We start from the raw sequence: 13,423 nt of genomic DNA on the forward strand, positions 1-13,423 counted from the left end.
ATCAACACAGTGCAAACTTGATGAATATCACTGAAGGGAAGATATATATTTTCATATGTGTGTGTTTTGTGTGTGCATACGTATATATGTGTGTGTGTGTGTGTGTGTGTGTGTGTATACATACATGCCATTTTCTTATTCCCATATGAACCAGGGGAAACGACAGTGTGTCTTGCTTTGGTGTAAAATCACCTCTATCATAAAAGTTCATCATTCACTCAGGAAAAACACCACACATTTTGAGCAGTGGCTATCCAAACAGCCACCTGGCGTCACAATCATTCATTACAAATAAACAAATATTTTTGCCGGGGGTATATCGATACACACACACACACACACACACACGCGTGTGTGTTTGTGCAAATTATAGGATTTCATTCAGTTCAGAGAAATAAATGTTTATGAAAATATTGCAAACGCGACCGATTTGTTGGATATTTCTGTCATCTTCGAATTTTCAACCGAGCTCATTCATATGCCCTAAATATGTAATTAATAACCTCAAATTGTTAGGATCTTTAAGTGTTAGTGAACAACGACCCTGAAGGCATCAGAGGTGGTACGGGTAAAGTCTCTGCTCATCCCCTCCTCGCTTGCTTTTCTTTTGTGTGTGTGTGTGTGTGTGTGTGTGTGGAGTTGTTGAGTGGGCGGATAGTTTTGATTTCCCCCGTCGTCTCTCAGCCAATAACGTAGGGAACTGTTTTTTTTTCACATCTCAGATGGCAGACATTTAAAGAGAGACAGTCCGGCGCTGGAGTAATTTATATTAAAACCCGTGGCCCCCTGTCTATGGAGTGGTTAGTCTCCAACCCGTCCACAGTCCCGTCAGTGTTCGGTCAACACTAGAAGATTTCTGCCACCTCGGAAGGCAACAGAGGATCCATTCGTTGCACTTGATGTCATGGAGACCCGCAGGTGAGTGAATTTGGATTGTTTTAAGTGGGAACATCCATCCTTCCTCGTCAGTGAAAAAGACCACGCGTTCTCGCACGTAAACGGATCACGCCTTTTTGGCTCATTTAGTGATTATACCACTTATTTTACACGCCAATGGAACCTGCATGCGCCTTATTCGGAGCGTTAAAGCCGCGCGTAATCCTCCCCCGGGGTTGCCGGGGACGCTACATAGAGTCAGTTCTCCTCCTGTCCTCTTTCAGGATGGCCAGCTCGACGCGTTTCCTCTGCGGCGTGGTTTTCATCGTCGGGCTGCTGTCCTCTCCCGTGGACTCGAGGAGAAACCGGGGTTCGCAAGGCGCCATTCCCCATCCCGATAAAAACAACCCGAACGAGTCGGAGCCGCAACAGCATCAGCATCAGCACCACCAGCAGCAGCAGCAGCAGCAGCAACCCTCGCAGGTGGGTTCGGGCTCCCGGCAGAGCCAGGGCTCGTCCTCGCCGGCCGACGAAGTGCTGGAATCCAGCCAGGAGGCTCTGCATGTGACGGAGCGCCAGTATTTGAAACGGGACTGGTGCAAGACGCAGCCCCTGAAACAGACCATCCACGAGGAGGGCTGCGTGAGCCGAACCATCATCAACCGATTCTGTTACGGACAGTGCAACTCCTTCTACATCCCGCGGCACATCCGCCGGGAGGAGGGCGCCTTCCAGTCGTGCTCTTTCTGCAGACCCAAGCGCTTCACCACCATGACCTTTACCCTGAACTGCCCGGACCAGCAGCCGTCCAAAAAGAAGAAGCGGATCCTGCGCGTAAAACAGTGTCGCTGCATCTCCATAGACCTGGACTAACGCCGATCCAAGGCGACCTGAACGAGCTGTGCGTGCGTTCCGGCGTGCGCCTTCGCAGTGTCGCTTAGCTTTCCCACCGGCGGGAGAAGAAGAGGAAAGGCTGTCCCGTGGACACAACTTGGAGGGTCCATAACTCTGTGGGAAACGGGCCGTTTTTATTCACAAAAGAGCATTGAACTTTTCTTTTTCCACTCCACCAGTGTTCGACATCTGAATGAATCGTCACCGCACCGACGCACAGTTTTGGAATGGTCCACGTTTTTACGCAAGGCTTTCTCACCTGGGACGCACAACCCCACTTAATTTAATAAGTCAGCGAGTCTTAAGAAGAAAAAAAAAAAACAAAAGACAAAAAAAGAAAATGTAAACATTCCTGTGCTATTTTTATTTTTTTATTATTTCTCAAGTGGTTTTGTTGATGTGATTGTTGAACTAGATGTTTCCACTGTGTGGAATTAGACGGGCGTGAGGCGATATTTGTAAAAAAAAAAACAACAAAAAACGTAAAAACGTCAAATGTGATTTTCTTCGATAATCTTCAAGAATCTTTTACGATTAGCGTCGTGATTTCTGTGTATTTCGAAGTCTGTCAATAAATATTTTTTTTGGAAAGCGAGAGTCTAGCCGAACACAGAGATGAAGAGAAATGCAGATTCAGGCTGAAACCATCTCTGATGTAACCGTTTTGCTCTTTCCTGCCATTAAATTATCGATGACAACAGAAAATAAACGGATCCTGGAATGTCTTGAACATTATTTAAACATTAAGCCCAAAAGAAAGAGACCATGTGACCCCCCCCCCCAACTAACCCTGTGCACGGACATCCTCGTCCGACCGAGATCCACACTGACAGCTATTGCAGCGCATTTTTTTGATCAAAACAAAACAAAACAAAACAAAACACAACGCAAAATACACGCGGTCGCTTGTTTCACTGATCCTGGGAAGGATGTTTCACTTCCCTTTTTTAGATGTTGGATGAAAGCGCGCGCGAGTGTGTGTGCATGTGGGGGCAGCGTTTAAACGCAAGTGATGGATGGCCAGTCCAAAATTCTTTTAAATACTGGAAATCACACAGATATTATTATCATATGGTTCTTGTATTGTTAATATCCTAATAATAATAATGATAATATAATTTGATAATGTATGATAATATAATCAGTACCCATGTCGACCTTCGTTGCAATTTAATAATTTATTGCTTAAAATATAAAACAATGCCATATGCTTCCAGAGCTCCCAGGGTTAGAGAAAGTGTTGCACATCCAGTCCGGGATACAACAATACCTTTACTTATTTCTGTTGTCTCAACTCACGAGTCAAATATTGCAGTTTTGTTGTTTCTTTCTCTACAAAATAAGTGACACACATGAAAGACTTTTGGGGATTTAAAACATTAAAAAAGGATGGACAGAGAGATTCTTAACAGCAATGAAATAAGGTCATTCTTTCCAAAATCCTAACAGAAAAGGTGACTTTCTCCATTCTTTGTTGATTACACACATCCTTGCACAGCTTGTCAATCAGGTGCTAAATAGCTATACTTTGATTGTACATGTCGGTCACAGTTTCGTAGTCACTTATATTTCAGTTAAAAAAATACAGCTTCAACAGGAACAGAGCTGACTTCCTCTTCTATTAACATTATAAATATGTATATATAATGTATATATATATATATATTCATACACAAATAGACATTTCTTCTATGACAGAGTGCATTAGCCTTGTTGTATTTAAAATAAACAGACAAACAAAAAAAAAAATGGAAATATTGATCTGCATTTATCCATTAATCGAACATCACGGAGCAATACAATCCATACAACTTTTATAAAGTAAACCCTAAGGTTGCAGAACAGAAGTACTGAAATTATGTGCAAGCCACGTGAAGAGAAATAAAAAATGGATTACAGTGACCTAAAAAACACAACTTTAGTAAAAGGGAAAAGTGCTCAGAACCGGATTAGTGCCGGATGCAATGGGATGTACGGCCGTTGATAAGGTAATAGCAGCTTTACCTAACGTGTATTCAGTGTGTTGGTTGGGTGGTCTATGGTTCAGACCCACTGAATTCTTCTCTGTGAGAGGGGCTGAAACTAGGGGCCAGATTCTTCTCTTGCCTGGCTGTCATCCAGGAGAGCGTGATATGCAGAGACACACACACACGTGCATACACATATACACAGGAACACGCAAATTACATAAATGTTGCGTGCACATGTGCGCTCATCGTGAAGTCGATCATTTATCATATCTCTCATACAGCATGGTCCCTGTTTAGCAACTCAATGTGAGTATTTACGAGACCTTTAATGAGTGCATGAAACGCTACTTGTTAAAGCAAAGGACACTGGGTACTGATTTCTTCCAGTGTTGAGGGGGAAATCTGTTCTGTCAACAGAAATTTTCCTCAAGAAATCTCCAGGCAGCCAGATCTACAGCAGTAAGCCAGACTTGCATGCAGTATTTGCACAATCTCTCAAAACTGGAATATGTTAGGCGTATTGTCAGTGCTCATTCTAGCTAATCCAACACATACTGATCAGAATGGAATCTGTTCAAAGCTTCTGGAGGTCCTGGAGGAACTTCGTGGATGCGTCAGTTGGCATTGGTGTAAATGCCGGTGACCCATTGAGACCTTTCATAAACTGGGCACTCAAGAGGTCACACCACACGGGATGAATGAGGTCAACCTTTGCCCTTCAGGGCTCCCATCTCTTGGCTGTGGCAGGCATGCATCCATGTAGCAGGCCCAGCTCCGCAACGAGGCCCAAACCAGAAGGCTGGGGGCTGGCGGGGGTGTCTCGTGCTGTTAGTGGGGGAGAGCAGCAGCAGAGGGAATAATTAGGGTCGGGGCTTTATTGAGTGTCTATACAGTACGCAGGGGGCAGTCCAGTATTGTTCGGGCAGGTGATAAACACAGGACTTTCCCCACATGTCCTCTCCATTGTCGCTTATTTCCCTCAGCTGGAGGACATGCCGGCCTCCTTCTGCCGTAGCCTCTCTTTCTGTCAAAGAGAGAAGATCCAAGGCATGAAGAAAAACAGCTATCACAAATATATAAAAAAATCCAATAAAAAATGCAGATTATTTGATTTAAATACAGTGATTATTACCAGACTGTTGGCATTGATCTTCTTAGTTTCAACTTTTTTCTCATTTGTTATCTTCTTAATACTTTCTTCAGCTTCTTTTAACCTGTAGGTATGAATCCACAGTGAACGGCTGTGCAGAGGATTAGGAAGCACCTCCTTAATGGTGAGTAAAGGCAAAACAGGCTCGTCTCTCGCAACAATGTCCCGGTGAAGCGAAGTGAAGTATTACCCCGACACAGACATCCACTCATCTTGTGTTGGTCAGTGAAAGCTTGTAGATGGTGGGTTGATGAGATAATGAGGCGGCCTTTAAAAAATCACTTGGCTTTTACAAGTTGCCCAAAAGTATTTAAATAAAGTTAATTGTACATAAGCACAATCAGCTGTGTGTAACGTGAGACACGATTCCCTTGTAAACTACATCTATAAGTTAAAGTACAGTGCGTGGAGCAGAGGCTGAATTGTGATAATGTCTACTGTGACAATCTCGGATCTAAACAGAGATCTTGGTGAATGCCAAATGTCATCTAGCATAAAGAAATGGATCTGTATCTCTAAGTCAAGGGATAATAGCAACACCAGACAATTAGAAAAAAAAACTGACTGGATGGTTCTTTTGCAGCCGCGCTGTCATTTCTGCATGTCAAGCCTCCTGCATGTTCAGCAGCTTCACACTATTTATCAATGAAAGCTGACTACACAGTTCACTATCTTTTCATAGAAACCCCCCTCCCCCAAAAAACAAAGTAAAAAGAAAACAAATACAAACCGAAGATAAAAGACACTCAGACATGAGGAAACATCGTAAATTCATTTACAGTGTTTCAGATGCAGGACCCTAGCCCCAGAGCCTCATGTTTTCCTCCACCTACATTGCCTCCCCCTTGGCTGCAAGTATAACTACATGCACATCATCTCCGTACAAACCGCTAATTTTACATGACAACTAGAGGTCACCAAGCAGGGGTCAGGAAAACAGGAAGTCAGAAATGAAGATGGGTATGAACGGCAGCTAATCACTTGTTTTTACGATTCAAGCTGAGCAGAGAATCCTACTCACCTCTCCTTGGAAATGTTCTTAATTTGTCGTTTCCATGTGTTTTTGAAGTCGCAGCCAAACTCATACCAGAGCATAAAGACGTACGCCGGGGACACCTCTTTCTCCCCGGGCTTTGGATTAATCCCAAAATACTTCACCATCTCCTGGAAGCTTGTGGGGAACAGAACAGAGATAGGAACTAAATTTCTTTGTATTAAACAAACATATTCATATAAATGTTATCAAACATAAATTTTCTTGTGTCATTGAGGTATGATAGAGTTACTGTCGGTAGTAAATGTTACAATGTAAATGTCCAAAATAGGAAGCTGCTGGATTGCAGTCCAAATAAGGGCAATGGACTCCACAATGGATGCAACACATACAAGGTGAGGGATGGAGGGTCAGACAGAGTGAGAATGAGAGTGAAAGTGGGAGGTGGACAAAATATCCACCCTGCTGAGCCCCTGTGGAAAGCAAGTAGCAATGGCTCCATAATCACATTGACCTCCACACGCAGCCAACAGGCGAAGACTGCCAGAAGGCGCACATAGCCAACAGACAAAACACACACACACACACACACACACAGGCAGACAATCAAAGATGTGACTATAATTTACACATCAACTAAATCAAACAGGTGTTCCTAGATAAATATGAGAGGCACAATGTATTCACTTGGATGAACAGTTTAATTTGTTTCTTGTCGGGTGGCTCAAGAGTCCAAATCTATTGTAACCAAATGTAATTTATTGCAGAGTCTAAGTAGCACACAATGAGCAGGAGCAACTGGCCTGCCACTTAAAAATTCTCTGTGTGACCCGAACGTGAAAGGCATTTTCTCGCTATAATTGTCCAAGAGGTTGATAAAAGGGACTCATGATTAAAATGATGCACCTTGTTCCTGTGACACTCACACAGACTGTATCCTCCAGATGCTAAGCGGCTTTTGCGACGCTAATTTAAGACAGAGCGAAATGGTGCAGTGTGCTGTCCAGCTGGAAAAAAAAAAAGGCTTCACTGTAAGTCTGCATCCCATTTCCTTAGTAATGCATCATTTGGTTAGAAAACTTGAAAACATTGAACACTGCAGCTTTATTCTGTTATGAGCCAACCAGTCAGGTGAACAGTAAACTATGATCTAACACGCTGTCGGACCGCAGCAGCAAGATGATCGAGGTCTCTTCACCGTCAAGTCCCTTGCTGACCTTGGCCCATCATGTCAGAGCACGCACAAATCAAGTCATGGCGCTTTTCTTTTTACTGTCCCGAGTATACACGACAAGCAGTTACATAAACCTTCACCTCAAGCTGATCAGCACGCACACGTGCATGCACCCATCAGCCAGGCACAGAACTGAGCTGGAGTTTTCGAGCCCGGAGCGATTACACACAAACACACATCAAGATACGCCTGGACTTTTGTAATCCATGCAAAGATGCCGTTGCCGTGAGAGGGTTTACTGCAGCACACAGCCGGCATTCCTCACTGACAGCTGTAAAAAAAGACCCATTACAAAACCATGAGCAGCCATGAGAATCAGGGAAATATTTGGATAGACAAATCTACGTTCCTTTGTTGCAGGAAAAAAAGATTGCTGAAGAAAAACTTCATGTTGCTGGCTTATTCCTTACAAAGTCCATTGTCGCCATAACTAAAATAAAAAATCAACATCAACAAAACCATAATGGTGACTATAGAGGCTGCACTTGTGCCAAGTAAAATAAAGCATGATGTGGGGAAAAGGGAACTTAATGAGACGGAACTGTGGACAGAACCAGGAAACCTCAGAAGAACCCAAACATGAACGAGACAAATTAGGGACTACATTCTCAGGAAAAAGGCCTCATCATTAAGAATGATAGGCTCTTGTGCCCAAACAGCCTCTAAACAAAAAAATCTTACCAATAAAAGGAAACTGAAATGAACCTATTATACCAAATACGTCACCCCAGATGGCGACTAGACTGCTCCTCTGTGGTGGAATTCTATTGTAGCGATATAAATGCATTATGTTTCACAGTGTTTTGTCATCTTAAGATCTCTCTGCCAGAACTGGAGGGGATTAAAAATATACAAATTAACTTTTCAAAGCTTTCTTTTTGCATGTCACCTGCTTGTGTTCTTCCTCTGACCCTTTGCCAGTAGGATTTCACAAAAAACAACTTCTTGCAAAATCTTATTCAAATAAGATTTAGAGATGGCTCATGAAGCCATTTCACCTTCTTAAAACTGAAAGAAAAAATATTGGGCATATTTATATATTTGTGCTTTTGGATACATTCCGGACAAATAAAATGGTTCGAGTATAACTGAAAAGTTTGCTTTGACTTTGTAGAATCTTTGCCCTGATTTAACTCCACTTTGGAATTACATTTTCATTTGCTGGTCTGTTGGTCTGACTATTTGCGAGATGAAGCAAAGTGTTCTGATTTCCATGGAACTGACACTTGTTGACTGCAGGGCTCAGGAAGAGACCGTCACATTTTGGAAATAAGCCACCCCATTTTTTCGATCCAGGATTTTTTCTTTTATGTAACACAACTATTGATATTCTACTGATATAATATTTAATGCATTATATATCTTTTGTGATCATTGTTAACAACATTTACAGAGTGACCAAAAATCCATATTATACGATAATTAGTATTATAAATAATTATCATTATTGGTATTTCAAATCCAATATTTTAACAATAGTGTTTAAAATGTAACGTCATTCAACTATATTTATACTTCTATATACAACGCTACTAAGGACAAATAGTAGCGGACAAGATAACTACAATGTTATAATTCACCCCCGTGATAGTTTCTGAAGTCTAGAGTTCAGATAATATATGCAGTCACAGACAATATGGTGATAAACTCAAATTTACCTATACTGGAGAGGTATGGCAAAATATTCACTATTTCAAAGTATCATATTGTGAACAAAGTGTTTTTCTGCAGTGTTTCCCCCCTTTAAACATGAAAAATCAAACCAGATGTTTACCCTGATAAAAGTAACAAAAACACTTTTCAAATCAGAAATCCACTCAGGGTTACGGGAGCCTATCCGGGCTGTCATCAGGCAAGAGTCAGGGTACACCCTGGGTGACAGACAAATATTCACTCATGCCAATTTCTTCTCCAATTAACCTGCTGCATATTTTTGGACGATGGAAGGAAACCAGAGAAAACCTACGCAGACAACATGCAAACTCCACACAGAAAGGCCCCTTTGTCAGAACTGATCCAGGGTCCTTTGTGCTGTGAGGCTGAAGCGCGAACCACTGTGCCATCATAGCTCCCCACATCATAAATGATCTTGTCAAATCCAATCAATTTTCATTTTCAGGTCCAAAATTTTTTTGAATAGTTCAAATAAGTGCAATGAAACTGAATGCTTGGTATTAGTGGGTAATGATCCATTGCGGTATGTATATACTTGCTGGTGTGTGATGATGATGCGTGGACTTCTCAGGGTGCTGAAGCTGGGGTACTAACCATCATTAACCCATCATGGATGAAGCAGCTGAAGGCAGCTGCGATGGATGTGTCTATTTCCTGGTTCAACACCTTGCCATTATGCTGCATCTGCTGCTGCTGTTATGTATTTGTCAGAGGATCTCTCGTCCAGCACAGATGTGAAAGGCCACCCAGGGCCCAGTGAGCAAGCTGACGCCCATATTCATCAACGGCGTGTCACTTTTATGAGGTGGCTCTGTGGGAACCTGGGTCAGAGACGCCTCCCCCAAGCATGCTACCCACCTCTAGCAAGCCCCCCCCCTTTTTTTTAGATTCAATTAAAGGAAAACGTCATTAAAGGCAAAGGTGCCGTCAGCTGCAGGGCCCTTTTGATCAATATTCCCCTCCAAGTTCAACACCTTAATTACAGTGGTGTGCATGTGTCAGCCCAGTCTGGCTGACAGTGATATTACAATACAGCCAAGGTGAGAGCTGCGGGTACCAGGACAGAAATAGAAAGGCGCAGCCATCCTTATAAGATTCTCTTAGCAGCAAGAGGAAAAACAGAACCACAGAGAAGTTACAGGATTGTTCACAGAAATCAATTTCTTGAGTATTCCATTTTCTGGTGTGCACCACCTTTCACTTTCTCATTTGTGTGCTTTCATGATTTATTCTGGAAGCGGGGGGGGGGTTACGATCAAAAGCAAACAATTCTGCTCCCTATCCAAACAAGGCAAAAATAATGTATTTCCTTTGTTTGTCTGCTCCACCATGTTTTTCCAATATGAAATGTTCCAGATATGATTTGGACACAAGCTCAGTGGCTGCCAGTGTGTCTTGCGCCAATAAATCACATGCCTAAAAAACTCTTGGGAGTCTTCAGCACAAAACATGGCAGATAAGAGTGATAGGAAGTGCACGGGAGGAAGCAGAGACTGTTCGGCCTTCAGATACAGTATTCTTTAATGCATGAGCAAATCCATTGCAGATTTGTATAATTTTTTTTCAAAGACATTTTAAGAGAAGCTTACAGCTGTATAAATACCTATCGTTGCGCACATGTTAACAAGGGTCATGTGACACAAGGTAAAGATGAAGACTTTTCTATACATCTTGCACCTCCCGCGCTAAAACCCGTGACCAATAAATACGATGCCAGACAGGAAAAACATCGGTGAGTTAAATAGATAGCCAGTATTTGAGGAAAAAAAGACGGGATGATAATCTGTTTATGAAGTGTCCTGCAGTCTGTTGGAATGAATATTCTGAAACCACAGTGAGAATGAAAGGTCTAAAAAAGCTTTGGATGAAACTATTGATTATCAGTGCCATAAGTCTCTGCATCAGTGTCTCTTTGGGGTCTGTTCTTTGCTTTTTGAACCTATCTCTAGAAAATATACATATAATAATTTAGAGATTTCAATGTCAATTTTCCAACAACAGTTAATTCAATCCCAGTGCCATATTGAGAACTAATGAAAAGATTGATTTAGGACACTAAGATTGATTTAACGCACAACTTTATTAGGGACTTTAATTGAATGGAGTTTTATTCTTTGTAAGAAATGTCCTACAGTTTCTGTGCTGCTTCCAGCACATCATGTTTCTTAGTATAACCATAACATCCATCCATCCATCAATCTTCTGCCCCTTATCCTGCACTTAGGGTCACGGGGGATGCTGGAGCCTATCCTGGCTGTCAATGGACAGTCAATCGCAGGGCCACATATACAAACAGACACTCACTCATTCCCGGCAATTTTCTAAATTTTTTCCAAATAACCCGATGCATGTTTTTGGACTGTGGGAGAGAACTGGAGAACCCGGAGGAAAACCTCACAGACACGAGGAAAACAAGCAAACTGCACACAGAAAGGTCCCCTTGTCGGAATCGAACCAGGGTCCTTCGTGCTTATATCATGATACCAATGTGGGATGAGATACAGATATTTTTTCGATGAACAGGTAACGAAAACCCGACTGTATCTTGGTTTGGATCTACTGAAAGTGGTCTCCTACCTTTTCTGTGCAGTGTTGAGTCTGTCATCTTCGGCAGAATGTTCATTTTTAGCTGTAAATAGAAAGGAAAAGAAAATATTGTGGTGATATAACAAAAGGCGTGGACAATAGCGTTTTTTGCATGAAAGAGATAACAACAAGGGGTCATATGTTTCCCCTCACAGATACTCAAACACTGATTCCAGATCACAGGTGGAGTCCAGAAGGGGGTGCTGTGTTCATTATCCATCTGCGCAGTAGTCAAGCGAGAGAGTAGAGGAAGAAAAGCTCCGGCCTGAGCTGTCATTGACAAAGTGAGCATGTTGTCCAAGTGACAGTTAAGCACATTTTAAAGCTTGACATGCCTTTGTGTATTCACACATGGGAGTGTGAGCCGCTGACGCCTTGTGCTAGGGCGGGGAGTGAAGGTCTCTTTGCAGAGGTGTGTGTGCATGTGTGTGAGTGTGTTGTAAGCGAGGCTGAATCAGGGGTGCACGGTTGTACAGAGAGGCTTGGGAACTGGAGGCTCCTGTGGACTCCTGCCATGTAAAAGTGTCTAAATGCAAGGCAGATGTGTGCAGCGGGCCAGGCCGAGGTGCAAGAATTTATCTAGGGCCAGAGAGAGCCTGTGATCTCAGATTTATTGCATTTTTCCAGATTCATCCTTTTTACAATGATGGGGGACCTTTCCTTCTATAAGATTTAAGAGGGGGAAGTCTCCAAAAAATTGTTCAAAGGCAGGTTTGGGGGTCTTTTGGGAGAAGGTAAGCTCAAGCCTCCGACCAACCACCCCTTTTACTTTTACTCCCTTTTTTACATGTATGTGGTCAACAGGGCTGAGGTAAGCCTAATGAAAAGAGGGGTTGACCATGTCTGGGATAGCGGGAGGACGGGGGGAGCAGAGACGAGAGGGGGGCCGTGACCAATGGCATTAGTCTCAGTGGGGGTCAGGCTGGCGCCTGAGGTACCCCTCTGGTGCGACTGTGCAGAGGTGGCACTGAAGAGGGAGAGAGTGGCCCAGAGTGAGAGGATGTGTGAATTTTCTCTTCCTTTGCTCTCTGTGTAAACATGAAACCAGTAGTCGCTAACCAGAAAGTTATGAGACGTGCATGCTGAGAGGGACAATAAATTAGAGCTTTAAAACTCTGACACACTTTTCCAAACCACTGCTTTACCTTGCAGCCAGATAACAAAGAGATGGAGCATGTTGAAAGAGGAATGCAGAGAACCTTAACGGTTTCTTCAAGGCATCCTTTTCTTTCTACGGATGGCCCTTTCTTAAAAGACATGGCTGAATTAAAAAAAAAAAAAATCATCAAAAACAGGTTGGCTGAACAAATTCTACAGGTCCTATGTAATTCACAGTCATCCGAACAAGTGGAATTCTGGTTATTAGTTTATGACTCATTGTCAACGTAGCTTGAGGCTGTGATGATCCAAATCCCTTTGCCTAACAGTTCTTGCCAAATGAGATTTACACATGGGGAGATTAAAAGCAGAAACTTGTTTTCAATTAGGCATGGCGTGTATTCAACTGGAGAAATATGCCCGTCAAAATATCCCCAGAGGTTTCAAAGAGCCCCTATTAAAAAAGGAATCAAAAAGGTGGGTAGACCAGCACATGTTCATTTTTTAAATTTTATTTATCACTTTAAGAGAATGCTTTTGACTGGGTTGGGGGCCAAAATCACTGATCCAGAGCCTATAAATATGATATCACTTATTGTAAACACTGCCTAGTACAACTTGGTGAACAGAGAAACAGACAGGGAAAGGAATGGGGAAGCATACAAGTTTAAGGAGAGATTAAGCACCTGCAGGCACAGCTGAAAACTCAGCTCATAACTAAATCAAGGATCAATATTTTCTTATGTTAACGACTGGATCATTTTGCCCATCATTTTTTGGAACATCAGCTGGACATCGTTTCCTTCACATCGGGTTCAACAATACCAGTGCAGAAATGTCTAATGTCAAGCGGTTGATTTACATTGCGCTGTTGCCTTCCCAATGTTGGCCTTCACCACAACACAACTTTTTTATTTTCTCTACAGAAATATTCAAATGTGGCTCAA

The 13,423-nt window shown here is 42.5% G+C and overlaps 2 protein-coding genes across 3 annotated transcripts in view; one reads left to right on the forward strand and one right to left on the reverse strand.

Moving 5' to 3' along the window:
• The first annotated feature begins 781 nt into the window (after window positions 1-781).
• Window positions 782-2,495, forward strand: grem1b (gremlin 1b). Its single transcript, XM_086148912.1, has 2 exons — window positions 782-918; window positions 1,161-2,495. The coding sequence occupies exons 1-2, from the start codon at window positions 905-907 to the stop codon at window positions 1,747-1,749; spliced, it is 603 nt and encodes a 200-aa protein (XP_086005038.1). The 5' UTR covers window positions 782-904; the 3' UTR covers window positions 1,750-2,495.
• Window positions 2,496-2,937: 442 nt separating this feature from the next.
• Window positions 2,938-13,423, reverse strand: part of LOC147237422 (formin) — a 57,323-nt gene continuing 46,837 nt past the window's right edge. For both annotated transcript variants that reach the window (XM_086148862.1, XM_086148869.1), the window contains 4 exons: window positions 11,370-11,421; window positions 5,912-6,061; window positions 4,873-4,954; window positions 2,938-4,764 (listed from right to left, as the gene is read on the reverse strand). In XM_086148862.1, the coding sequence (XP_086004988.1) occupies window positions 4,720-4,764; window positions 4,873-4,954; window positions 5,912-6,061; window positions 11,370-11,421 (329 nt within the window). In that variant the 3' untranslated portion in view covers window positions 2,938-4,719. The remainder of the gene's footprint in view (window positions 4,765-4,872; window positions 4,955-5,911; window positions 6,062-11,369; window positions 11,422-13,423) is intronic.

The sequence above is a fragment of the Fistularia commersonii genome, chromosome 1, assembly GCF_037954325.1.
Source record: "Fistularia commersonii isolate RoL2024-O1a breed Wild chromosome 1, RoL_Fcom_v1.0, whole genome shotgun sequence".
NCBI classification, from domain to species: Eukaryota; Metazoa; Chordata; class Actinopteri; order Syngnathiformes; family Fistulariidae; genus Fistularia; species Fistularia commersonii.